The 27,853-nt window shown below is 42.0% G+C and overlaps 1 protein-coding gene across 1 annotated transcript in view; it reads right to left on the minus strand.

Annotated features, from left to right (window-relative positions):
- ak5 (adenylate kinase 5) overlaps positions 1-27,853 on the minus strand; it is a 76,974-nt gene that overhangs the window by 45,045 nt on the left and 4,076 nt on the right. The window contains exons 2-6 of the mRNA XM_052010695.1: positions 27,262-27,448; positions 26,043-26,210; positions 24,718-24,890; positions 23,342-23,455; positions 4,153-4,344 (exon numbers count right to left, since the gene is read on the minus strand). Of these exons, the coding sequence (XP_051866655.1) occupies positions 4,153-4,344; positions 23,342-23,455; positions 24,718-24,890; positions 26,043-26,210; positions 27,262-27,448 (834 nt within the window). The remainder of the gene's footprint in view (positions 1-4,152; positions 4,345-23,341; positions 23,456-24,717; positions 24,891-26,042; positions 26,211-27,261; positions 27,449-27,853) is intronic.

Below are 27,853 nucleotides of genomic sequence, written 5' to 3' on the forward strand. Positions count from 1 at the left end.
TCACCATCATGAGCTGAACTTCATACACCTGCATATTCTGAAATGATGTCTTCTGGAACCAACTCCAGATGACTGATCTATATCAGACATCAGTGACCCCAAACCCATCCTTGGTGAAACACTACAGTGTGCACCTAGTCAAGTCTGAAAACGTTAACTGCTATCATTTATCTTCCATCAGCCAGTTTTGTATCCAGTTTAACATTGTCCCTTTAATCTTACAGACTTTAATTTTGTTAACAAATTCTGTCACATAGTTCTTTACCAAACGTGTCTTGAAAGTCCGAATACAACATTAGGGCTGGATTGCCCTCATTAAATCTCTCAGCTTCTTTATCAAAGAGCTCAGTCAAGCTCATCAAACACAAGATCCCTTCAACAAATCCATGTTGTCTTTCATCAGTTAACCCATACGTTTCCAAATGCCAAATCATTCTGTTCCAGATATCGTGTCTAACATTTACCCAACATTAAGGTGACTGTATTTGCCAGATTTAATCACAGAGTCAGAGAGAGATACAGAATGGAAGGAGGTTCTTTGGCCCATTGAGTCCATGCCAACCATCAACCATCCATCATCCATTTACACTAATCCTCTCTTTCATTCTCTTCCATTCGGCCCATTGAGTCTAGGCCATCACAGGACAATTCCATTCCCCACTATTTTCTGCTGCTATTTTCCCCACATTCCCATCAACTTCCCCCAGATTCCACCACCCACCTACACAATTTACAGTGGCTAATTAACCGACCCACCTTTCGGATGTGGGAGGAAACCGGAGCACCCGGGGGAAACGCACACGGTCATAACGAGAACAGGTGCACAGACAGTGCCCGGGGTCAGGATTGAACCCAGGTTCTCTGGTACTGTGTGGCAGCCGCTCTCTCAGCTGCACCATGTGACACTCTGTTCTATTCTAAACAGGAAACAAGGTCGGTTTTGCTTCACTGATTGAGGGGGGCAAGTCAGTCAGGATTCTGATGACCTTTGAATAAACCTTCAGCATCCATCCGAATGCACGGCAAAACTAGCATCGTCCTGACTGCCTTGATCAGATGCTGCAAGGGTTTAATGAATTCATACAAGACACCTTTTTCTGGTAACACCAACAATGATGAATGTCGAGGCATTTATTTAACTTCCCCATTGTAACCCACAATCTTTGTTTCCTATTCCCTTAAAGTCTCATTAGTCAGGGATTGGCATCAGATAGTGCTGTCTCTCTCAAAAGGTCAGCTGTCTCGTTCTTGATGACTTCTTTCTAGTTTAATTACTCTCTCCTACTGATTACTAAATGAATATTTAATGACCTTCAACAAAACTTTATTACTAGGAGCCACCAAAGTCCGCAGAATATTGCAAAGTTACTTAAAGGGCCCATCATTGGAACTTATTGCTTTCTCTAATCCACGTGTCTAATTCTGGCAAGAGCTCTGAATATCTTCTTCATATTACTTTTCCCTTCCCAGTTCCCTTCCCTGCTCCTTTTTCCCATATCAGGGCAATTCATGGTTTGTCACCATGTCTCTCCCTTCAACTGTGTGTTTATGACCTGCTCCATGACTTAAGCCAAGTACTAGCCAGATGTAGTTATACTTACAGAATCACACCTTACAGACGTTATGCCAGACTCCTTCAGCACAATCCTTGAACATGTTATAGAGTCATAAAGTCATAGAGTCATAACAATCCTTCAATATGTTATAGAGTCATCGTAGAGTCATACAGCACAGAAAAAGACCCTTCAGCCCACTGAGTCCATGCTAATGATCAACCAGCCATTTACACTAATCCCATTTTATTCACCCTACCGTTCCATCAACCTGTGATTCTACCACGCACATACACACTGGGGACAATTTACAGCAGTCAATTAACCAACTAAACTGCATGTCTTTGGGATGTGGGAGGAAACCAGAACATCCAGGGGAAACCCACATGGTCACAGGGAGAACATGTGAACTCCACACAGACAGCATCCGAGGTTGGGATTGAACTTGGGTCACGGAAGCATGAGGCAGCAGCTCTAGTAACTATGTCACTGTGCTGTACCACTGTGTCCCACCAGCAGGACAACAGTATGCAGATGGGAGGAAGCAGCCCTTGGTACTCCCAACAATGATTTCAGACCCCATGAAGTCTTGTGGCATCAGATCAAGATGGGCAAGGAAACCTCCTCCTGATTACCATCTGTTGTCATCCCTCGGCTGATGAGTCAGTGCTCCTCCATGTCAACATATCGGACGACCTGTCGTGGGCCCAGCGCATAGATGCGATTACAAGGAAGGCACACTAGTCTTTGCTTTCTTAGAAGGTAAGGAGGTTCGGCTTGTCTCTGAACACTCTAACAAACTTCTACAGATGTACTGTTGAATGTATCCGGACTGGTTGGATCACGGTCTGGTACGGCAATGCAAATGCGCAAGAACATAAGAAGCTGTAGAGAGTAGTGGACTCAGCCTGATACATCACGGGCACATCCCTCCCCACCATTGAAAGTATCTACAGGAGGCGCTGCCTCAAGAAGGCAACATCTATCAACAAAGATCCCCACCATCCGGGCCATGCCATCTTCTCACAGCTACCATCAGGCAGGAGGTACAGAAGCCTGAAGTCCCACACCACCAGGTTCAGGAACAGCTACTTCCCTTCAACCATTCGGTTCTTGAACCAACCTACACAACCCTATTCACTACCTCAGTACAGCAACACTATGACCACTTTGCACTACAATGCATGACAATTAGAACAATTTTTTGTTCTTTCTTGTAAAAACTGTGTATAATTTATGCTTTATTTATCTTTTTCTTGTGAATGTTGTGTCCCTAATGCCAAGTGCCTGTGATGCTGCTGCAAGTAAGTTTTTCATTGTGCCTGTGCACACATGTACTTGTGCAGATGACGATAAACTTGACTTTGATTTTGCCAGCACTTGGAAGAAGCACTGGAAGTAGCAATGGCCCAGAATGTACTCCTGTTGGGATACCTCAATGTATCTTGGTAGCATTGCCACTGTTTCCAAGGACACCAGTGCCAAAATAATCTGCAGCATGCAATAAGACACCAACATGAGGGACAAATTTACTTGACCGGATCCTCACCAATTAACCTTGTGCAGATGCATCCCATCCATGACAATATTGATGGGGTGTAACCAACACACACTCTTTCTGGTTACTTAAAAACCATACATGAGGATGCCCTCCATTGTGTTATGAGGCATTACCCCAATAGTCCAAATGGGATAGATTTAGAACCAATCTGGCAACTCAAAACTGGGCCTCCATAGGTTATCAGAAGCAGCAGTGTTGATCTCTGCCAAGTGATGCAGCATATCCCTCGCTCCATCGTTACCACCAAGCTGCGGGATCAGCTCTAGTTTGACGAGGGTGGCTGAGGGCATCGCGAATGGCACCAGGTGTACCCTGAGGCACCACTGGTGAAACTGCATGCAGGACTATCAAATCAGCCTGGCCGTAGACAGAGCTAAACAACCTCATACCAGTGGATCAGATGAAACCTCATCAGTCCTGCCATATCTAGGAATGAATGGTGGTGGCCAATTAAAGAGCTAATTGGTGGAGACCTCACCTATGCTGTGAAGACCCTGCTCTCTCACATGGGCCACACATGATAGAATCATCAGCTAGACATGAGTTTTGGACCCCTTTGCAACTGTCCAGGCACCTCTGTGTGTTAACATGTCAGAGAACCACGAAGGAAACTCACAGAATCAATGATCTGTGAAGCTAGAAGCCCCCAATGTGGTTCTGTGATTCAAACTTTCACAGAAACGCAAGTGTTGAACAATGTGATTGAGTTTCGAGGCCAAGGTGCGAGGCTGTGTTTTAGGCCTACAGACTGTGGAGGAAAGAACTTCCACTTTTGGCTTTTAACATTCTACGGGTTACAAATTCAAGTCAATGAGGGGAAGGGTGGGAATCATTGGTGCTTAGAAGCTAGAAGAGAGGAAAGGCCAGAAGCTCAGTGAATAAAAGTTTTGTAGTCTGTGTCTGGAGTTTCATGAGTGCTCTAGAAAATGAGGCCGTATACTTATGCAAAAACTCAAGATCATGTTAGGTTAGGCACAGAAATTCAAACTTCTTATTCTGTACAAAAGGTAGAGAACTATTAAAAATGGTCTCACTTACTGTAACAATCAGACCCCTTTCCTGAAAGTACTTGACCAATGGAATGGTGTTTTGCTTGAAGGTGGTCAATCGCCTCTGAATGGCTTTCGGGTTGTCATCAGGGCGACCTTGCTGTGCTGCCCTCGTTTCCAGCCTCTTCTTTAATTGGTGATTGGTGCATGCGAGGAACACTACTAAATCTGGGGTGCAGATCTGATGAAAAAAAATAGAAAGAGAGAGTGAGCAGTGTTTCAAACATTTTCTGTTTTTATTTCAGAGCAAAGAGGTCAATAGTGCTGAATGAAGGGCTTGCATAAAGAATCATGGAAATAGGACCAGCATTGGGTTATTCAGCCCCTTAAACCGACCGGTAATTGGTTTATTATTGTCACATGTACTGAGATACATAGAACATTACAGCACAGTACAGGCCCTTTGGCCCACGATGTTGTGCCAACATTTTATCCTGCTCTAATATCTATCTAACCCTTCCCTCCCACATAGCCCTCCATTTTTCTATCATTCACGTGGCTATCTAAGACAGTGGTCTTCAACCTTTTTCATGCTGCGGCCCCCTAGAGTATGTCCTTGTTAGATGGCGGACCCCCAAAGCCCACAAAATCAAACAATTGATAATTCATGCATACAACACTTAAATTACTGCACATAGGCCCTATTGAAATAGTGACTATTTCAATCACCGATAATTACCAGCGGTGTCTTTCAGTGTTCAGTTCAATGTGAAGGTTGTGCCTGTTTTGCACTGCAGAGTTTGTCCAAATGTGGTGGTATGTGCGACAAACATACGCCTATGTCATCCTCAATATTCAGTCTTGATCTGTATTTGGTTTTCATGGCAGTGACTGAAGAAAATGCTATTTCGCACAAGTAAGTGGTTGCAAATGGTAAAAGAACATTGACGGCTTTGCCAGACAGCAGTGGATACTCCTGGGAACATGCTATCCAGAACGACAACAGTGACATTCTGTTGAACTGCAAGCGCAAAGTCCTGTCAGATGACAATTCAGCCAATTCTTCTTGTTCACGTCCAGTTAAATCAGTAAGCATGCATTCAAACGGATTTCCAATCCAATCAAACATGCTCGTGTCATTGTCGCCGAAATACTCATGGAAATAATGTGACAGCTGTTGAATATGGTTCAAAACGGTGCTCGCAATGGCCTCTCTTATCTCGTTCACTGTCAGAAAGTCAGCCAGCAACAGAAACATATCATAGATGCCTTGCTTGCATCTTTCCTTCCAGATACGGAGTTTTTTCTGGAAGGCATTGATTTTGTCATGTGTTTTCAGAACATTTGTGCCAGGTCCTTGCAATGATAGACTTAAGCTGTTCAAAATGTTGAAAGTATCTTCAAGATAAGCTAATCTGGCAACCCACATCTCATCTGTCAAGAACTGTGCCAATGATCCGTTATGCTCATTCAGAAAAATGAGCAGTTCATCTCGCAATTCATATACACGCTGCACAACGTGGCCTCGTGACAGCCATCTGACTTTTGTATGTAGCAACAAATGCTTATGCTCGGCTTCCATTTCACGGCATATGTTTTCAAACAAACGATGATTGAGCGGCCTGGCTTTGATAAAGTTAACGATTTTAATGCACGTGCAAAACACATCCGCAAGATTTTCATCCATATCCTTTGCAGCCAAAGCCTCATGGTGAATCATGCAGTGGGTTGCTGCTACATGTGGAGCTACTTCTTTCACTCGTGCAACTAGACCCAACTTCCGTCCTGTCGTTATGGCAGCACCATCTGTGCATACTCCAAAACACTGTGTCCTCTCAAACTATATCATGTTTAAATTTGGAAAAAATTAGGAGTGGTACTGTCGATCCTTTGCTTAAATTTGAAGATATTTGAAGTCCATTTATTCAGTATTTTCACATGATGTAGAACGACCCTTTCAATAACTTTCCAACTTGGAGGAACGGAGTTGACGACATATTGCTCTGTTTCTACTGAGAAATTTTAGCCCAGCTTTTTTTTCTTTTTTTTGTTGTTTGTTTTTTTTTTGAAATTTTTTTTTGTTTAGTTTAGTTTATATTGTTTACAATTTTTTTTATTGATTTGGTTTTTTTAAAATTTATATAATAAATCTTTTTCTTTCCTTTCTTTTATATTATATTCATTTACTAAGAGATAGTTGGATCTACAGATTTTTTTAATATTTTGTTGTTCTTTATGATTATCTATGCTATGATTGTTATCCTGATCTCTTTGTATTACATGTATAAATATTGATGCTATATATCAATCTGTATTAATTTGAAAATTAATAAAAAGATTGAAAAAGAACAAATACACTGTGTCCACGCCAATGCCGATTGTACAAAAAAAGTGTCAAGCACACAGAAGAGTTCTTCACCGGTTGTACGCCCTGGGAGCGCTTTGCAAAACAAAAAGTCTTCCAAAACCTCTCCTTCCCAGCAAAATTGAACATAAACCAACAACTGCGCAGCACTGGAAACATCAGTACTTTCATCAAGCTGACTTGCTGAAGACGTGCTATCAGTTGGCTCTGTATATCTTCCGCCATATTGCCAATTCTTCTGTTTACTGTGTTATCAGACAGTGGAATGGCTTTCAGTTTTTGACTGGATTCTTTTCCCAGTACAACTTTGCACATATCTACTGCTGCAGGCAGTATAAGCTCTTCTCCAATTGTGTGAGGCGTAATGCTATTCGTAATGCTACCAAATATGATGAGCGAAGAGCCTTCTCACTTACAGTGCCGCAGGCTGTTATCTTGCCTTTCTGCTTGAGGTACAGCTCCTTTTGCTGCACAAAATATTCCTTCGGCTTACTGGCAATATCTGGATGCACCATTGTTAAATGGCGCTTCAACTTTGCTGGTTTCATTGCATCATTGGACAGTGTTTGCAAACACACAACACAGAGAGGTTGGTCCACATTTGTCCCCACTGTGATGAAGCCATATGAAATGTATTCTGGATCATACTTGCACTGTTTTCTCTTTCGGTCGCCCTTATCCCCTTCGTCATCAGAATCTTCTGGTTTCTGGTCAGCTTTTCTCTTCAGAGATTTCTCCATACTCAGCAATACACACTGGACAGTTTAATTACTATTATTGATAAACAAAATTATCAAAACTAATCTAAAATTTACACGCTTGCACACTTTTTGCTTAACAGTGATGTCACTGTGGCGTAAATACACGGTAAGTAAGCAATATTGTTAAGGCACACCAACAACGTCACTCAGTCTCGCTAACACTACAGTGCACAACAGAATAGTAGTGAGTAGTGAACGCTACTGACTACTCTGACTACACAAATCAAATATTAAGCAGCAGCTTACCAGAAGGGAACACAGTCTAAGTCTCTAAGATTGTCACCTATAACAGATAGAATAGATATGGCCGATTTTCTGAATAGTGGAAAACTGGAGCAAGCAAGTAAGCTACGTCTTTGTAACAGCTCGCTTTTCCATTTTTTTCTTGGCTTGCTCGCGGACCCCCTTGGCAACCCGCCGCGGACCCAGTTTGAAAACCTCTGATCTAAGAGTCTCCTAAAGTGTCTCTTACAGTGAAAAGCTTTCTAGACAGATCATTCCATACATAAGTGCATCGAGGGAGTACAAATGGAAAAAATAAACAGAATGCAGAATATAGTGTTACAGTTACGGAGAAAGTGCAGTGCAGGGAGACGAATAAAGTGCAAGGGCCATGATGAGGTAGATTGAGAGCTCAAGAGTTTATCATTATTGTATAGGAGGTCCATTCAAGAGTCTTATAACAGCGGGATAGAAGCTGTCCTTGAGCCTGTTCTCAAGCTTTTGTATCTTCCTCAAGCATTATTGACCTGGATGTCAACTTCATCTACCTGCCTTTGTCAAAAAAAAGTCTGTTTAAGCTGTTTGCAACGCACACAAAGTGCTGGAGGAATTCAGCAGGTCAGGCAACATCTATGGAGTGAAGTGAACAGTCAACGTTTTGGGTAAACTGATTACCACAACAGCAACTATCCTAGCAGTTCCAACCATCAATTTCACAGCTAGAACATAGAACAGTACAGCACAGAACAGGCCCTTCGGCCCACAATGTTGTGCTGACATAGCTAATCCCTCCTACCTACAGAATGCCCATATCCCTCTATCTTCCTCTCATTCACGTGCCCATCCAAGCCCCTCTTAAAAGCCCCCAATGAATTTGCCTCCACCACCCTATCAGGCAACGCATTCCAGGCATCCAACACCCCCTCAGTGAAAAACGTACCCCTCACGTCTGTTCTGAACCTACCCCCTCTCACCTTAAATGCATGCCCTCTGGTATTGGATCGCTTAATAATGGGAAAAAGATATTGCTAGTTCTACCACCATTTCTCTGGAGAAGTGGATCCGACTTTCATTTCAAGACTACAAACCTTTCCCAATTCCCTGCTGAGGAAGTAGTTCCTCTTGGTCCACACTAGCAAATCCTTTCAAGAATTGATCAGGTCATACCTCTATCTCTGATTTCCATTCACTGTCATACTGCACAGAAAGGGCCCATTTCCCTCACCAGGCCTATGTCGTCTCTTTGAAAGACCATCTATGTGTGGAAACAAGAACAGGGACCATTGGGGTGCCCCTAGAAAATTATCCTCACTCTTCACCCTCCTGCACTGTAAACATTTTACCTTTTCAAGTCTTTTCCCAATTTTCTTTCAGTTATTATTCACTCTGCTTCTACTGCTCTTTCATGCAGCACAATACAGATCATAACAACTTACTGATTAAAAAGAATTCCCTCATCTCTCCACTGGTTCTTTTGCTGGTTAATTATCAACAAGGCCCCATTATAACCACTGGATGGTTTTATGTTGGTTAATGGGTGAGGTTTTAAAGAGACTGGTTTCTCAACTGAGAAATTGTGCTCCTGTAACTGGTAGCCCAGCACATTCCTCATGACCATAAGATATAGGAGCAGAATTAGGCCATTCGGCCCATCGAGTCTGCTCCATCATTCAATCATGGCTGATGTTTTCGATCCCATTCTCCCGCTTTCTCCCTGTAACCTTAACCCCCTTACCAATCAAGAACCTATCAACCTCTGCCTTAAATACACCCAATGACTTGGCCTCCACAACCCTCTGTGGCAATGAATTCCACAGATTCATCACCCTCTGGCTGAAGAAATTCCTCCGCATCTCAGTTTTAAAGGGACGTCCCTTTATTCTGAGGCTGTGCCCTCAGATCCTGGACTCTCCTACTAATGGAAACATCCTCTCCACGTCCACTCTATCCAGGCCTTTCAGTATCCAATGGGTTTCAATGAGATCCCCCCTCATCCTTCTGAACTCCATCGAGTACAGGCCCAGAGATATCAAACGCTCCTCATACATTAAGCCTTTCATTCCTGGAATCATTCTTGTGAACCTTCTCTGGACCCTCTCCAGGGCCAGCACATCTTTCCTCAGATATGGGGCCCAAAATTGCTCACAATATTCCAAATGCGGTCTGACCAAAGCCTTATAAAGCCTCAGCAGTACCTCCTTGCTTTTATGTTGTAGTTCTCTCAAAACGAATGCTAACATTGCATTTGCCTTCTTTACTATTGGCTCAACCTGCAAGACCTGGTATGGAATGAGATCTGCATCTGCTTGCCCAGTGTCACACAGAGTATAACGATGGATCCTGTTCAAACACGAGAATTAATTTTCGAGACTTCTTCTTTGCATGAGGAACAAGGATTTGTTGAAGAAATTGGCAGGAAATGGACCAGATGCATACAGAGAAGCGAGAGTCTGCAAGACCAAGGTCTCAAGCGTAGGTTAAACAGCCGAATGTGAACATGTGTATTGACATTAAACCCCAATCAATACCTAAAACAGATAATCCGGTATAGTGATACCGGATGATAGTGGGATAGTGGGATCTGGCTGTGCACCAATTGGCTGTAAAAGCGTTGGGACAGACTGAAATGTGCTAATTGGTTTATTATTGTCACACATGCTGAGGTACAGTGAAAAGCTTTTGTTTGCATGACATCCAGACAGATCAGTCCATACCTAAGTATACATCAAGGTAGTACAAAAGGAAAACAGAATGCAGAATATCATGTTACAATTATAGAGGAGGTGCAGTGCAGGTGGACAAATAAAGTGCAGGGGCCATGATGAGGTGTGTTATGGACTCAGTGAAAGTCCCTTTAAGATAGAGAGTGTGTGTGTATGTGTGTGTGGGGCGTGCTTACGTCAATAGAAGATAAAGGACGTAATGACGTTGTTGAAGAAGTTAGAAGAAGAAAGAGAGAGAGAGAAGGGAGAGAGACACCAGCCTGCTTGTTTTCTCTATCGATGGATGAGAAACAATAACTGTGTTTGCCACTGAAATCCATGTATGGAAGTTGGAAGTAATCCGGTGGAGTTCACTTTGTTGCTGACCTGTAGAAGGAAACAGGTATTTGTGTGTGGACGACCACGGTTCGGATGCTTTTCGGGGTGAGGAAGTCACTACCGAGTAAACACTGAAGTGTCGTTTGGGTTCCATCCTGGAACATTTGGATTTCGTATGTACTCTCTCTATGTTTTTCTACATCTACATCTTATCTTCAGACAACGGTGGTTGTTGAAGAAGCCCTTGCTCATATTTCACCTTATGGCTTGCGGAACTGAACTTTAAGAACCATTCCGGAACTGGGAGTTTTGGACTTTGTCACACACACACACACACACACGAAGAGTTTAGTTTTGGGATTAACGTTCGAGGTTTAACATTCTTGAATTCTAACATACTAACATTTTTTTTTTAACTTTTATTTTACGTATTATCAATAGTAGTGATTAATAAAATAGTTTTTAACACTGAATCATGCTCAGTGTGTTTCTTTTGTTGCTGGTTTGTGACAAAATTGGGGGCTCGTCCGGGATAGTTCCCAAGGTTAACGAGATTCGTCTGGGATTGTTCCCCAGATTGACGAGATTTGTTCGAGATTCAATCCAAAGATTTTTGAGGGAGGTCTGATAAATTCTTTTTAATTGGCTTGTGTGTGTGGAAACCAGCAGCAATGGATATTAAGGCATTTTTGGAGTCACCAACCCAAAAGGGATTGGAGGTGGCGAAAAAGGATGATTTGATAAAGATTGCTACAAGGCTAAACCTTACAGAAGTAAAGCAGTCTATGAGAAAGGCAGATATTCAGAGATTGATAGCTGGCCATTATGTGGAAAAGAAGGTGTTTGAGAAGGAAGTGTTAAAACAGTTTCCTGGCAGTGAAATAGCAATTTCTGAGGCACAGGTGCAGCTGGCAAAGATAGAAGCTGAACGAGAACAAACCCAGTTAAAGATAGAAGCTGAACGAGAGCAAAAGAGATTAGAAGCTGAACGAGAACAAAAGAGATTAGAGGCCGAACAAGAACAGACCCAGTTAAAGATAGAGGCCGAACAAAAGCTAACTCAGATGAAGATAGAGGCTGATCTAGCAATGAAGCAGATGGAATTGAAGAGGATGGAGCTGGATAGTGAGGAGAAGGAGAAACAGAGGCAGCATGAGTTACAAATGAAGCAAGAGAGAGTTTGGAATCTGATTCTGATGATGGTTTTTCAGCCAGCAGGGAGGTTTGATTAGTCCCTCCTTTTGAAGAAGATCAGGTTGATCAGTATTTCCAACATTTTGAAAAGGTTGCTGTGAGTTCAAACTGGCCAAGGAAAGGATGGGCTCTTATGGTACAGAGTGTGATTAAAGGTAAAGCTCAAAAAGCTTATTCTGCTTTGTCTGTTGAGGATGCAGCTGATTATACCAAGGTAAAACAAGCTATTTTGAAGGCCTATGAATTGGTCCCTGAGGCTTATAGACAAAAATTCAGAGACTTGAGGAAATCTGCAGATCAGACTTATATGGAATTTGCCAATGGAAAGAGAATATGTTTTGAACGATGGTGCCTGGCTAAAAATGTAGATGGGGATTACGATAAATTGACAGAATTGATACTAGTGGAAGACTTTAAAAGATGTGTTCCAGCTGAATTAACAACATATTTAAATGAAAAGGCAGTGGAAACTTTACAAGAAACTGCTAGGTTGGCAGATGATTATGCTTTAACCCATAAATCCAAATGGGGACAACCTAAAACCTTTCAAAAGAGTTACAAAGACAATCCAGGTAAACCGGAGATTAAATTGGGAGGTAATCAAAAAGGAAAAGATGAAAAGAAGCCAGGGCTGGAGAAACCTGTTGAGCGTACTTGTTATTACTGTAGGAAACCTGGCCACGTGATATCTAATTGTGCCCTTTTGAAGAAAAAGAAGGAAGCTGGGCCCAATGCTTGCTTTCAGGCAATTAAAAATCGAAAAGGTTTAGGTGATGCTGTTAAAGATCAGTCCTTGCAAGAGGGAAAAGCGGAAAAGTTGGAGGAGGAGAGAAAGGAATTCCGTTCTTATGTATCAGAGGGTTTTGTTTCACTGAATGATGAGTCACCCCAGGTGCCAGTGAAAATTCTTAGAGATACTGGGGCTAGTCAATCTCTCTTGCTGGACAGTGTTTTAAATTTTGGTGAAGAAAGTGACACTGGTGAAGTAAATCTAGTACGAGGTGTTACAGGTGAGACCATGTCTGTCCCTTTTCACAGGGTGATTTTAAAGTCAAAGTTCGTAGAAGGACCAGTCGAGATAGGGATAAGACCTAGTTTGCCAGTGGAAGGAGTTTCTTTGTTATTGGGAAATGACCTTGCAAATGGAGAAAGTGATCCTGTGGTACGGTTAACAACCAAACCAAGGATTGATGAGTCTGAGGATGATCCAGATGTTTACCCATCATGTGCGGTGACTCGAGCTAGAGCTAGAGAATTAGCCAAGACAGACAGTCCGGTGCAGTCTGATGTAGTTCCTTGTGACAGTCCTAAACAGGAAGAAAATTATGATGCCTTATCTGAGACTTTTCTGTCTTCACTGGAGGATCAACATCCTTGTAGTGAGCCTGAATTTAAAGATTTGTCTTTGTCAAGGAAGGATTTTATGGTGGAACAGACAAAGGACCCTGAGTTGACAGAATTGAAAGAAAAAGCTCTCTCATGTGAGGAGATTGAAAAAGTGCCAACTGGATATTATGTCAAAAATGGAGTGTTAAGGAGGAAATGGAGACCTCCCCATGTCCAAAAATTTAAAACTCGGTTGGAGAGAGTCTGCCAGCTAGCGAGAGAGAATTTGAAAACAAGCCAGATAAGAATGAAGACATATTTTGATAGACGTGCTCGGCCTAGGACATTCGCAGTGGGGCAAAAGGTATTGGTATTTTTCCCTAGCCAAAATAATCCCTTGCAAGCTCGTTTTTCTGGACCCTATGTTATTGAATCTCGAGTGACTGATCTAACATATATAATCAAAACACCAGATAGACGCAAGAAAACACAACTCTGTCATGTAAACATGCTAAAACCTTATTATGAGAGGGATTCAGTTGTGGCCTTGGTGGATGATGTAAAGGTTGTTTCTAGAATGCCTGATGTTGATGTTGAGGAAGGCCAATTTAGACCAAATATTGTTCCATCGAAACTAAAAAACCAAAATATCCTGGAGAACCTTGAAACGAAGTTGGACCATTTACAAGTTTCACAAAAACAACAGATGAGAGAATTAATTTTAAAATTTAAAAATCTGTTCCCAGATGTTCCAAACAGAACATCGATAATTACCCATGATGTTGATGTTGGGGATGCAAAACCAATCAAACAACACCCATATTGAATGAATGTAGAAAAAAGTAAACTTGTTGATCAGGAAATAAAGTACATGTTGGAAAATGATATTATTAGACATTCTACTTCAAATTGGAGTTCGCCCTGTTATATTGTACCTAAACCTGATGGAACTGTTAGATTTTGCACAGATTACAGGAAAGTGAATGCTGTAACAAAGTCAGATGCTTACCCTATTCCTAGGGTGGATGATTGCATAGACAGAGTGGGAAAGGCAAAATTTCTTACAAAGATTGACCTATTAAAAGGGTGTTCCATTAACAGATAGAGGAAGGGAAATTTCAGCCTTTGTAACCCCTTCTGGATTGTATGAATACAATGTTTTGCCATTTGGAATGAAAAATGCTCCGGCAACATTTCAAAGAATGATTAATTCAGTGATTCATGGGTTAAAACATACAGATGCCTACATTGACGACTTAGTGACTGGGAATGATACATGGAAGGATCACATCTCTGCATTAGAAAGGTTGTTTGAAAGACTTTCCAAGGCTAACTTTACAGTTAACTTGGCTAAAAGTGAATTTGGCCATGCCACTGTGACGTATCTTGGTTATGTTGTAGGTCAAGGCAAGCAAGCTCCTGTTCAGGCAAAAGTTCAATCAATATCTGAGTTCCCTATTCCCACAGGTATGAGGACTGTTAGAAGATTTTTGGGAATGGTTGGATATTACCGAAAATTTTGTAAAAATTTTGCTGATATTGCTCTTCCCCTAACTAATCTTCTGAAGAAGGGAGTAAAGTTTGTCTGGACAGATTCTTGTCAAGAAGCATTTGATAAGCTGAAAGCCATTTTATGCTACCATCCTGTGCTCAAAACACCTGACTTTGAAAAGCCATTTTCATTAGCAGTAGATGCCAGTGATGAAGCTGCAGGAGCTGTGTTGTTGCAGAAGGGTGACCTTGATGATATTGACCATCCTGTAGCTTACTTTTCAAAGAAATTTAATGAGCATCAAAAGAATTATTCCACCATAGAGAAAGAATTACTGTCGCTTGTTTTAGCCTTGCAACATTTCAGTGTATATGTTTGCACCGCTCAGAAACCATTGACTGTGTATACAGATCATAACCCATTGGTGTTTCTGAGCCGAGTCAAAAACAAGAACAGAAGGCTGTTAAACTGGAGTTTAATTTTGCAAGAGTTTGATCTCATGATAACTCACATTAAAGGCAAAGATAATGTAATTGCTGATTGTCTTTCCCGATGTTAAATGGGAAACATGTATCTGTACTAATCTGATAGTCTGTAGTTGTGTAGCATGATAATTATTAACATTCCTAACTGTATGCGCGGTTAAAATTTTCTTGGGAAAATTTTTTTTTAGGTGGGAGGTGTTATGGACTCAGTGAAAGTCCCTTTAAGATAGAGAGTGTGTGTGTATGTGTGTGTGGGGCGTGCTTACGTCAATAGAAGATAAAGGACGTAATGACGTTGAAGAAGTCAGAAGAAGAAGAAGGAGAGAGAGAGAAGGGAGAGAGACACCAGCCTGCTTGTTTTCTCTATCGATGGATGAGAAACAATAACTGTGTTTGCCACTGAAATCCATGTATGGAAGTTGGAAGTAATCCGGTGGAGTTCACTTTGTTGCTGACCTGTAGAAGGAAACAGGTATTTGTGTGTGGACGACCACGGTTCGGATGCTTTTCGGGGTGAGGAAGTCACTACCGAGTAAACACTGAAGTGTCGTTTGGGTTCCATCCTGGAACATTTGGATTTCGTATGTACTCTCTCTATGTTTTTCTACATCTACATCTTATCTTCAGACAACGGTGGTTGTTGAAGAAGCCCTTGCTCATATTTCACCTTATGGCTTGCGGAACTGAACTTTAAGAACCATTCCGGAACTGGGAGTTTTGGACTTTGTCACACACACACACGAAGAGTTTAGTTTTGGGGTTAACGTTCGAGGTTTAACATTCTTGAATTCTAACATACTAACATTTTTACTTTTATTTTACGTATTATCAATAGTAGTGATTAATAAAATAGTTTTAACACTGAATCATGCTCAGTGTGTTTCTTTTGTTGCTGGTTCGTGACAAAAGAAACACACTGAGCATGATTTAGTGTTAAAAACTATTTTATTAATCACTACTTATGATAATACGTAAAATAAAAGTAAAAATGTTAGTATGTTAGAATTCAAGAATGTTAAACCTCGAACGTTAACCCCAAAACTAAACTCTTCGTGTGTGTGTGTGTGACAAAGTCCAAAACTCCCAGTTCCTGAATGGTTCTTAAAGTTCAGTTCCGCAAGCCATAAGGTGAAACATGGGCAAGGGCTTCTTCAACAACCACCGTTGTCTGAAGATAAGATGTAGATGTAGAAAAACATAGAGAGAGAGTACATACGAAATCCAAATGTTCCAGGATGGAACCCAAACGACACTTCAGTGTTTACTCGGTAGTGACTTCCTCACCCCGAAAAGCATCCGAACCGTGGTCGTCCACACACAAATACCTGTTTCCTTCTACAGGTCAGCAACAAAGTGAACTCCACCGGATTACTTCCAACTTCCATACATGGATTTCAGTGGCAAACACAGTTATTGTTTCTCATCCATCGATAGAGAAAACAAGCAGGCTGGTGTCTCTCTCCCTTCTCTCTCTCTCCTTCTTCTTCTTCTGACTTCTTCAACGTCATTACGTCCTTTATCTTCTATTGACGTAAGCACGCCCCACACACACATACACACACACTCTCTATCTTAAAGGGACTTTCACTGAGTCCGTAACACCTCCCACCTAAAAAAAAAATTTCCCAAGAAAATTTTAACCGCGCATAGTTAATAATGTTAATAATTATCATGCTACACAACTACAGACTATCAGATTAGTACAGATACATGTTTCCCATTTAACATCGGGAAAGACAATCAGCAATCACATTATCTTTGCCTTTAATGTGAGTTATCATGAGATCAAACTCTTGCAAAATTAAACTCCAGTTTAACAGCCTTCTGTTCTTGTTTTTGACTCGGCTCAGAAACACCAATGGGTTATGATCTGTATACACAGTCAATGGTTTCTGAGCGGTGCAAACATATACACTGAAATGTTGCAAGGCTAAAACAAGCGACAGTAATTCTTTCTCTATGGTGGAATAATTCTTTTGATGCTCATTAAATTTCTTTGAAAAGTAAGCTACAGGATGGTCAATATCATCAAGGTCACCCTTCTGCAACAACACAGCTCCTGCAGCTTCATCACTGGCATCTACTGCTAATGAAAATGGCTTTTCAAAGTCAGGTGTTCTGAGCACAGGATGGTAGCATAAAATGGCTTTCAGCTTCTCAAATGCTTCTTGACAAGAATCTGTCCAAACAAACTTTACTCCCTTCTTCTGAAGATTAGTTAGGGGAAGAGCAATATCAGCAAAATTTTTACAAAATTTTCGGTAATATCCAACCATTCCCAAAATCTTCTAACAGTCCTCGTACCTGTGGGAATAGGGAACTCAGATATTGCTTGAACTTTTGCCTGAACAGGAGCTTGCTTGCCTTGACCTACAACATAACCAAGATACGTCACAGTGGCATGGCCAAATTCACTTTTAGCCAAGTTAACTGTAAGGTTAGCCTTGGAAAGTCTTTCAAACAACCTTTCTAACGCAGAGATGTGATCCTCCCATGTATCATTCCCAGTCACTAAGTCGTCAATGTAGGCATCTGTATGTTTTAACCCATGAATCACTGAATTAATCATTCTTTGAAATGTTGCCGGAGCATTTTTCATTCCAAATGGCAAAACATTGTATTCATACAATCCAGAAGGGGTTACAAAGGCTGAAATCTCCCTTCCTCTATCTGTTAATGGAACACACCAGTACCCTTTTAACAGGTCAATCTTTGTAAGAAATTTTGCCTTTCCCACTCTGTCTATGCAATCATCCACCCTAGGAATAGGGTAAGCATCTGACTTTGTTACAGCATTCACTTTCCTGTAATCTGTGCAAAATCTAACAGTTCCATCAGGTTTAGGTACAATAACACAGGGCGAACTCCAATTTGAACTAGAATGTCTAATAATATCATTTTCCAACATGTATTTTATTTCCTGATCAACAAGTTTACTTTTTTCCACATTCATTCGATATGGGTGTTGTTTGATTGGTTTTGCATCCCCAACATCAACATCATGGGTAATTATCGATGTTCTGTTTGGAACATCTGGGAACAGATTTTTAAATTTTAAAATTAATTCTCTCATCTGTTGTTTTTGTGAAACTTGTAAATGGTCCAACTTCGTTTCAAGGTTCTCCAGGATATTTTGGTTTTTTAGTTTCGATGGAACAATATTTGGTCTAAATTGGCCTTCCTCAACATCAACATCAGGCATTCTAGAAACAACCTTTACACCATCCACCAAGGCCACAACTGAATCCCTCTCATAATAAGGTTTTAGCATGTTTACGTGACAGAGTTGTGTTTTTCTTGCGTCTATCTGGTGTTTTGATTATATATGTTAGATCAGTCACTCGAGATTCAATAACATAGGGTCCAGAAAAACGAGCTTGCAAGGGATTATTTTGGCTAGGGAAAAATACCAACACCTTTTGCCCCACTGCGAATGTCCTAGGCCGAGCACGTCTATCAAAATATGTCTTCATTCTTATCTGGCTTGTTTTCAAATTCTCTCTCGCTAGCTGGCAGACTCTCTCCAACCGAGTTTTAAATTTTTGGACATAGTCCAACAGACTCAAGTGAACTTCCTCATTAACCCATTGCTCTCTCAACAACTCCAAGGTCCTCTCACCCTATGTCCAAACACAAGCTCAAACGGACTAAATCCGATTGACTCCTGGATCGATTCTCTAACGGCAAACAAAAGTAAATGGATACCTTCGTCCCAATCCTTGGTGTTTTCAAAGCAATAAGTCTTCAGCATATTTTTGAGAGTAGAATGAAATCTCTCCAGAGCTCCTTGAGATTCTGGGTGATATGCAGATGATACAATCTGCTTTGCTCCCAGCTCATAGACTATTTGTTGAAAAAATTTTTGACATAAAATTACTACCTTGATCAGATTGGATTTCTTTTGGCAAACCAAACAAGGTAAAAAATTTTACAAGAGCCTTTGACACCGTCTTGGCCTTAATATTTCTAAGGGGTATTGCCTCTGGAAATCTAGAAGTGGCACACATGATGGTTAACAAATACTGATTTCCAGTCTTAGACTTTGGTAAGGGGCCAACACAGTCCACAATCACCTTCGAAAAGGGTTCACCAAAGCAGGAATTGGTTTCAAAGGAGCCACAGGGGGTTTTTGATTTGGTTTACCTACCATCTGACATGTGTGGCAGGTTCGACAAAACATCACCACATCTTTTCTCAAACCAGGCCAATAGAATTGTTTCAAGATCTTCCCTACAGTTTTATTCACACCAAAATGACCACCCAAAGGCATACTATGGGCCAGGTTTAAAATCTCATCCCTATAAACTTTTGGAACAACAACCTGATGAATAACTTCCCATTCCTCAGTAACAGAGACATGAGGAGGTCTCCATTTCCTCATTAACACTCCATTTTTGACATAGTATCCAGTTGGCACCTTTTCAATCTCCTCACATGAGAGAGCTTTTTCTTTCAATTCTGTCAACTCAGGGTCCTTTGTCTGTTCCACCATAAAATCCTTCCTCGACAAAGACAAATCTTTAAATTCAGGCTCACTGTAAGGATGTTGATCCTCCAGTGAAGACAGAAAAGTCTCAGATAAGGCATCAAAATTTTCTTCCTGTTTAGGCCTGTCACAAGGAACTACATCAGACTGCACCGGACTGTCTGTCTTGGCTAATTCTTTAGCTCTAGCTCGAGTCACCGCACATGATGGGTAAACATCTGAATCATCCTCAGACTCATCAATCCTTGGTTTGGTTGTTAACCGTACCACAGGATCACTTTCTCCATTTGCAAGGTCATTTCCCAATAACAAAGAAACTCCTTCCACTGGCAAACTAGGTCTTATCCCTATCTCGACTGGTCCTTCTACGAACTTTGACTTTAAAATCACCCTGTGAAAAGGGACAGACATGGTCTCACCTGTAACACCTCGTACTAGATTTACTTCACCAGTGTCACTTTCTTCACCAAAATTTAAAACACTGTCCAGCAAGAGAGATTGACTAGCCCCAGTATCTCTAAGAATTTTCACTGGCACCTGGGGTGACTCATCATTCAGTGAAACAAAACCCTCTGATACATACGAACGGAATTCTTTTCTCACCTCCTCCAACTTTTCCGCTTTTCCCTCTTGCAAGGACTGATCTTTAACAGCATGTCCTAAACCTTCTTGATTTTTAATTGCCTGAAAGCAAGCATTGGGCCCAGCTTCCTTCTTTTTCTTCAAAAGGGCACAATTAGATATCACGTGGCCAGGTTTCCTACAGTAATAACAAGTACGCTCAACAGGTTTCTCCAGCCCTGGCTTCTTTTCATCTTTTCCTTTTTGATTACCTCCCAATTTAATCTCCGGTTTACCTGGATTGTCTTTGTAACTCTTTTGAAAGGTTTTAGGTTGTCCCCATTTGGATTTATGGGTTAAAGCATAATCATCTGCCAACCTAGCAGTTTCTTGTAAAGTTTCCACTGCCTTTTCATTTAAATATGTTGTTAATTCAGCTGGAACACATCTTTTAAAGTCTTCCACTAGTATCAATTCTTTCAATTTATCAAAATCCCCATCTACATTTTTAGCCATGTACCATCGTTCAAAACATATTCTCTTTCCATTGGCAAATTCCATATAAGTCTGATCTGCAGATTTCCTCAAGTCTCTGAATTTTTGTCTATAAGCCTCAGGGACCAATTCATAGGCCTTCAATATAGCTTGTTTTACCTTGGTATAATCAGCTGCATCCTCAACAGACAAAGCAGAATAAGCTTTTTGAGCTTTACCTTTAATCACACTCTGTACCATAAGAGCCCATCCTTTCCTTGGCCAGTTTGAACTCACAGCAACCTTTTCAAAATGTTGGAAATACTGATCAACCTGATCTTCTTCAAACGGAGGGACTAATCGAACCTCCCTGCTGGCTGAAAAACCATCATCAGAATCAGATTCCGAACTCCTACGCTTCATTTGTAACTCATGCTGCCTCTGTTTTTCCTCGTTATCCAGCTCCATCCTCTTCAATTCCATCTGCTTCATTGCTAGATCAGCCTCTATCTTCATCTGAGTTAGCTTTTGTTCAGCCTCTAATCTCTTTTCCTCTCGTTCAGCTTCTATCTTTAACTGGGTTTGCTCTCGTTCAGCTTCTATCTTTAACTGGGTTTGCTCTCGTTCGGCCTCTAATCTCTTTTGCTCTCGTTCAGCTTCTAATTTATTTTGTTCTCGTTCAGCCTCTATCTTTGCCAGCTGCACCTGTGCCTCAGAAATTGCTATTTCACTGCCAGGAAACTGTTTTAACACTTCCTTCTCAAACACCTTCTTTTCCACATAATGGCCAGCTATCAGTCTCTGAATATCTGCCTTTCTCATAGACTGCTTTACTTCTGTAAGGTTTAGCCTTGTAGCAATCTTTATCAAATCATCCTTTTTCGCCACCTCCAATCCCTTTTGGGTTGGTGACTCCAAAAATGCCTTAATATCCATTGCTGCTGGTTTCCACACACACAAGCCAATTAAAAAGAATTTATCAGACCTCCCTCAAAAATCTTTGGATTGAATCCCGAACAAATCTCGTCAATCTGGGGTACAATCCCAGACGACACTCGTTAACCTTGGGAACTATCCCGGACGAGCCCCCAATTTTGTCACGAACCAGCAACAAAAGAAACACACTGAGCATGATTTAGTGTTTAAAAACTATTTTATTAATCACTACTTATGATAATACGTAAAATAAAAGTAAAAATGTTAGTATGTTAGAATTCAAGAATGTTAAACCTCGAACGTTAACCCCAAAACTAAACTCTTCGTGTGTGTGTGTGTGACAAAGTCCAAAACTCCCAGTTCCTGAATGGTTCTTAAAGTTCAGTTCCGCAAGCCATAAGGTGAAACATGGGCAAGGGCTTCTTCAACAACCACCGTTGTCTGAAGATAAGATGTAGATGTAGAAAAACATAGAGAGAGAGTACATACGAAATCCAAATGTTCCACGATGGAACCCAAACGACACTTCAGTGTTTACTCGGTAGTGACTTCCTCACCCCGAAAAGCATCCGAACCGTGGTCGTCCACACACAAATACCTGTTTCCTTCTACAGGTCAGCAACAAAGTGAACTCCACCGGATTACTTCCAACTTCCATACATGGATTTCAGTGGCAAACACAGTTATTGTTTCTCATCCATCGATAGAGAAAACAAGCAGGCTGGTGTCTCTCTCCCTTCTCTCTCTCTCCTTCTTCTTCTTCTGACTTCTTCAACGTCATTACGTCCTTTATCTTCTATTGACGTAAGCACGCCCCACACACACATACACACACACTCTCTATCTTAAAGGGACTTTCACTGAGTCCGTAACATTTGTGACAGGTGGATTGAGAGATTGAGTTCATTTTTAACATATGAGAGGTCCATTCAAGAGTCTGGTAACAGCAGGATAGAAGCTGTCCTTGAGCCTGGTGGTACGTGCTCTCAAGCTTTTGTATCTTCTGCCTGATGGGGGGGGTGGGGTGAGGGGGAGAAGAGAGAATGTCTGGGGTGGGAGGGGTCTTTGATTATGTTGGCTGCTTTCCCGAGGCAGCAGGAAGTGTAGATAGTGAATGGAACAGAGACTGGTAAGGTGATAGACTGAGCATGTTCACAACTCTCTGCAATTTCTTGTGGTCTTAGGCACAGCCATTGCCATACCAAGCTGTGATGCATCTGGAGGGGACGCTTTCTATAGTGCATCTGTAAAAACTTGGTGAGAGTCATTGGGGACATGCCAAATTTCAGCCTTCTGAGGAAGTAGAGGTGCTTTCTTGGCCATAACGTCCACAAGGCTAGGCCAGGACAGATTGTTGGTGGTAGTTACACCCAGGAGCTTGAAGCTCTCAAACATTTGCGCCTCAGCACCATTGATCCAGACAGGGGCGTGTACTCTGCCCCGCTTCCCGAAGTCAATGACCAGCTCTTTTGTTTCACTCACATTGAGGGGAAGGATGTTGTCTTGACACCATGCCACTAGGCTCTCTATCTTCTTCCTGTACTCTTTAATTCTGAATGATTAATACACGGAGCAAGGAATAATTAAATACACTAGAGTTTGCCTAACTCTCAAAACTGTGATGAGAAATGATTAACTTGTGCCCTGATCCATAGTGCTTATTGCCGGGTAGTTGAAGAGTTGGAGAATCTATTTAAATGGATTCTAGATTTCAGTGGAAGAATTCAGCCTCTCAGTTTGTAAATCTATACAGTTCATCACAAGGGATTTGAATCAGATTTGAAGGAGAGGTAAGCAGTGTCACATTAAATATTTCACACAAGTCAATGTCGGTGCTCTGTGCTCGACAATCCCAAGCCCGACTCCAGAAAGGAGATCCGCTCACGTCTCCATACCTGATCCTCAAAGGATAACGCCTGGGCCACATCTCTTGGGAACCCATCAATGACAATACCTCGGGCATCTGGGAGCTGCATTAAACGCTGCTTTATCTCAGTGATCGTGGTCTCCTGCAATAAGGAGATAGATACATGAGAGTACAGCCCACTAATGTGCTCATCTGGACAATGAAATGTTCAAAGCCAGCACAATAACAAGACACATTTCTTCATTAATAGCATTGCTGAGTACAAATTTCTGCCAATTGCTCTACAACAGTAACTACTCTTCAGAAGTACTTTAATAGCTGTAAGCTGCTTTTGATCTCCCTATGATTAGGGGAAGCACTATATAAATGCAATTTCTTTCTTTAAATGCATTGGTTTGCTTGGTGGGTTGTTGCTGGTGCAGAGCATATCCAGAGACCTTAACTCTGGATGTCCAGGGACAGTGGTTCAAATCCCAGAATGGAAGCTGGGGAGTTTAACATAGAACAAAGTACAGAACAGCACAGGAACAGACTCTTCGGCCCATAATGTTTGTGCTAAACATGATGCTGAATTAAACTAAATTCCTTCTGCCTGTAGATGATTCATTTCTTCCCATTTCCTGCATATTCATGTGTCTATCTAAAACACCACTATCATATCTGCTCCCACCACTAGCGCTGGCAACCTACCATTCTCTATGTAAAACACTTGCCCCGGGCATCTCCTTTAAACTTTCCCCCCCTCTCGCCTTAAATGCATGTCCTCTAGTATTTGACATGCCTACCCTGGAAAAAAGATTCTGACTGTCCACTCTGTCTGCGCCTCTCATAATTTTACAAACTTCTATCAGGTCTCCCCTCAGCCTCCAATGCTCCAGAGAATACAAGCCAAGTTTTTCCAACCTCTCCTTATAGCTGATACCCTCTAATTCAAGCAACATGTTGATAAACCTTCTCTGCACCCTTTCCAAAGCCTCTACATCCTTCCTGTAAAGGGGCGACCAGAACTGCACACGATAAGTTCAAGTCATTGAACAAAGCCGGAATTAGAAAGCTAGCGGTGATGTGACACTGCTTAATTGTTGTAAAAAGTGTGTTCGGCTCACTCACGTCCTTCGGAGAAGGAAGCCTTCCATATCTTCCCTGCCCTGGCCTGTATGTGACTCAGACCCTACAATGCGGCTGACTCTTAACTGGCCTTTGAAATTGCTTATCAAGGCAGTCACGTCAGGAGGCAATTAGGGATGGATAATAAATACCAGCCTTGCCAGTGTCGTCTACATTTTCTGAAACCATAAGGAGGACAATGCTTATATTTAACAATCTCTGCACTCAAGTATAATTGGTACTTTGACACAAAAGCCAGAATGCAATTATAAACGTTGTTCAGATTTAGGTTTGTACCTGAGGTGCCAATTCCCCATTGGTGATAATTTTAGCTATCAGTCTCCACTTCCTGTTACAGGTTGCATTGTGGATCATTTTCTTTCTGAGGAGCTCTCCCACTGAAATGTACTCAAATCCATATCGCTGGGCGATTTTTAGGCTCTGTGTGCCCTTCCCACTGCCGGGACCACCTGTGAGAACAACATGATATGGTGTCAGAAAGGAAAACATGCATCCTGGAGCAGCTTTCCTGACTTTAGGATGTCCCAGTGCACTTTATAGAGGTGTAATGATATAGGAAATATGGCAGAGTCTTTGTGCATAGCAAGTTCATACAAACTGCAAGCTGGTAATGACCAGATGATCTACCTTAGAAATGTTGGTTGAGGGATAAACACTGGGAGAAACAGGGAGAATTCCATGCCCTTAGAACATAGAACAGTACAGCACAAGAACAGGCCCTTCAGCCCACGATGTCAGTGCTGACCATGATGCCAACTTAAACTAATCCCATCTGCCTGCATGTGCTCTATATCCCTCCATTCCCTGCCTGTTCACGTCCTTCTGTAAATACCTGTTTTGATTTCTGAGTTCCAGACTCCCAGAGGACTTTTATTTTTGTGAATGCAATTAAGTTGGTAAATTGGTTTATTATTGTCACTTGTACCGAGGTACAGTGAAAAACTTGTCTTGCATACCATCCATATGGATCAATTCATTACACAGTGTGTTGAGATAGTAGGAGGGAAAACAATAACAGAATGCAGAATAAAGTGTTACAGTTACAGAGAAAGTGCAGTGCAGGTAGACAATAAGGTGCAAGGTCATAACAAGGTAGATTGTGAGGTCAAGAGACCAACTTATCGTACTAGGGAATGTTCAATAGTCTTATAACAGTGGGATAGAAGCTGTCCTTGAGCCTGGTGGTACGTGCTTTCAGGCTTCTGTATCTCTTTCCCGATGGGAGGGGGGAGAAGAGAGAATGTCCCGGGTGGGAGGGGTCTTTGATTATGCTGGCTGCTTTACCGAGGCAGCGAGAAATGTAGACAGAGTCCATGGAGGGAAGGCTGGTTTCCATAATGTGCTGAGCTGTGTCCACAACTCTCTGCAGTTTCTTGCAGTCACGGGCAGAGCAGTTATCGAACCAAGCCATGGTGCATCTGGATAGGACGCTTTCCATGGTGCATCGATAAAAATTGGTGAGGGTTAAGTGGGACATAGCAAAGTTCTTAGTGTAAACTAAAGGAGAAGGCAATTAAGACTGACATAAGAGAAACGTCTGGCGTATGATATTGATCCACATAAGGAATGATCCTGGTGAAAGGGTGGAGCTGAAATGTTACCTATGAGCAGTATAATCCATGGGCGAGCTTTGGCTGGGTCGAACACTGTGTATTCCTCGATAAGCTCTGCAGTTTCGGAGAGATCTGTGTCGCTCTCGATGGAGAACTGGTGAATGGGCGGCAGTCGATCGTAGCGCTGATACGCAAAATTGGGGCTGTCAGGCAGAACTACAGGCAGAACAGGAAAGGACGCGTGAGCGGGAACACTGTGTGCATCACTGACGGCCAATTGCTTTGCCAAAAGTGCTTGACATTTAACAACTCTTTCAACTCTCTGACCTTTCTTTCCTCCCCCTTTCAAACAGTTTCCCGCTAGAAGAAAAATAATCTCACATTCAGGACGCTCTCCTGTTATTTTGTTTAAGATAAATTTATTAGTCACGTGTACATCAAAACACACAGTGAAATGCATCTTTTGCGTAGAGTGTTCTGGGGGGCAGCCCGCAAATGTCACTGCACTTCTGGTGCCAACAATAGCACGCCCACAACTTCCCTAACCTGTATGCCTTTGGAATGTGGGAGGAAACCGGAGCACCCGGAGGAAACCCATGCAGACACAGGGAGAACGTACAAACTCCTTCCAGACAGTGGCTGGAATTGAACCCGGGTCGCTAGCGCTGTAATAGTGTTACGCTAACTGTTACATTACTGAATTTTTTGTGATGAAGTTGCAAATGTGAAGCACCAGCTTGGCTTGGCCAAGAACATCCGATGCTGGCTTGGGCTGGGCTTGGATGGGTCAAGAGTTACATAATCTGGGCTCACACTGCGAGCACTTACTCAGAATCCAGGAGAGAAGAATGCAAGACACAAGAGACTGCAGATGCTGGAACCTAGAGCAAAAAACAAGCTGCTGAAGGAACAGTGGGTCAGGCAGCATCTGTGGAGGGAAATGGACAGTCGACATTTCAGGTCAATGCCCTTCATCTGGACTGAATGGGATTGCAGTTCACTGGAGTAGGAGGAGGATGACATGTTTTAATAACATGCATATGAAGGGTCCTCACACAGAACAGCCCACCCACAATATCGCACTAGAGTGGCAGCCTTAGACAGCCGAGCTGGCCTACTAGAGTGTGACTCATTCACAGAGTGGGAAACAGGACTCGATCTGTATTTCTGATCTTGGACAATTACCTGCTTCTTCCCCTCTCAGTAAATCCAGAGAATTTTGGACAGTTTCATGCAGTTAGAGTGCGCTTTAAACCAAATCATTTACCATTCCTGAATAGCGATTTCCTGGTCTGACAACCATTGAGAGGGGGCAAGGTCCTCTTCTCCTGGGCAACGAAGGTGTCCCATCGCACTCGGTCTGGTCCACCAAGTTCCTTCACCTTCTTCAAGCAACTTTCCAAGTAGTCAACAGGGTCTTCAGGCCTGTGATACATCAGCCCAGTGAGCATGCTCTGTGCGGAAGGAATCAGAAGAGAGAGCTGAATTCATGCCAGTAACACTAGTAACTGCCTTAGAAAACCACCTCTATGTAAAGTAAAGCAGAAAAAGCAGGAAACACACAGCAGGTCAGGCAGCATCTGTGGAGAAAGAAACAGAGTTAACACTGTAGGTCTGAGACCCTTCATCAGAACTGGGAAAGAAAGAAAATAAGTCAGTTTTCAGTTGCAAAGAAGGCGGGGAAGGAGGGACGGGTAGAAAGAAGGGAAATATCTCTGATGGGAGAGACCACATGGTTTAACATGGCAGTTAGAAGCAAACCAAGCTCCTTTGCCTATCACTCCTCCTCACCTGGATCCACCTATCACTTGCTCCACTCTTTCCCTCCACCTCTATACTGACTACCTCCACTCTACCTT

The sequence above is a fragment of the Pristis pectinata genome, chromosome 3 (assembly GCF_009764475.1).
Source record: "Pristis pectinata isolate sPriPec2 chromosome 3, sPriPec2.1.pri, whole genome shotgun sequence".
NCBI lineage: Eukaryota > Metazoa > Chordata > Chondrichthyes > Rhinopristiformes > Pristidae > Pristis > Pristis pectinata.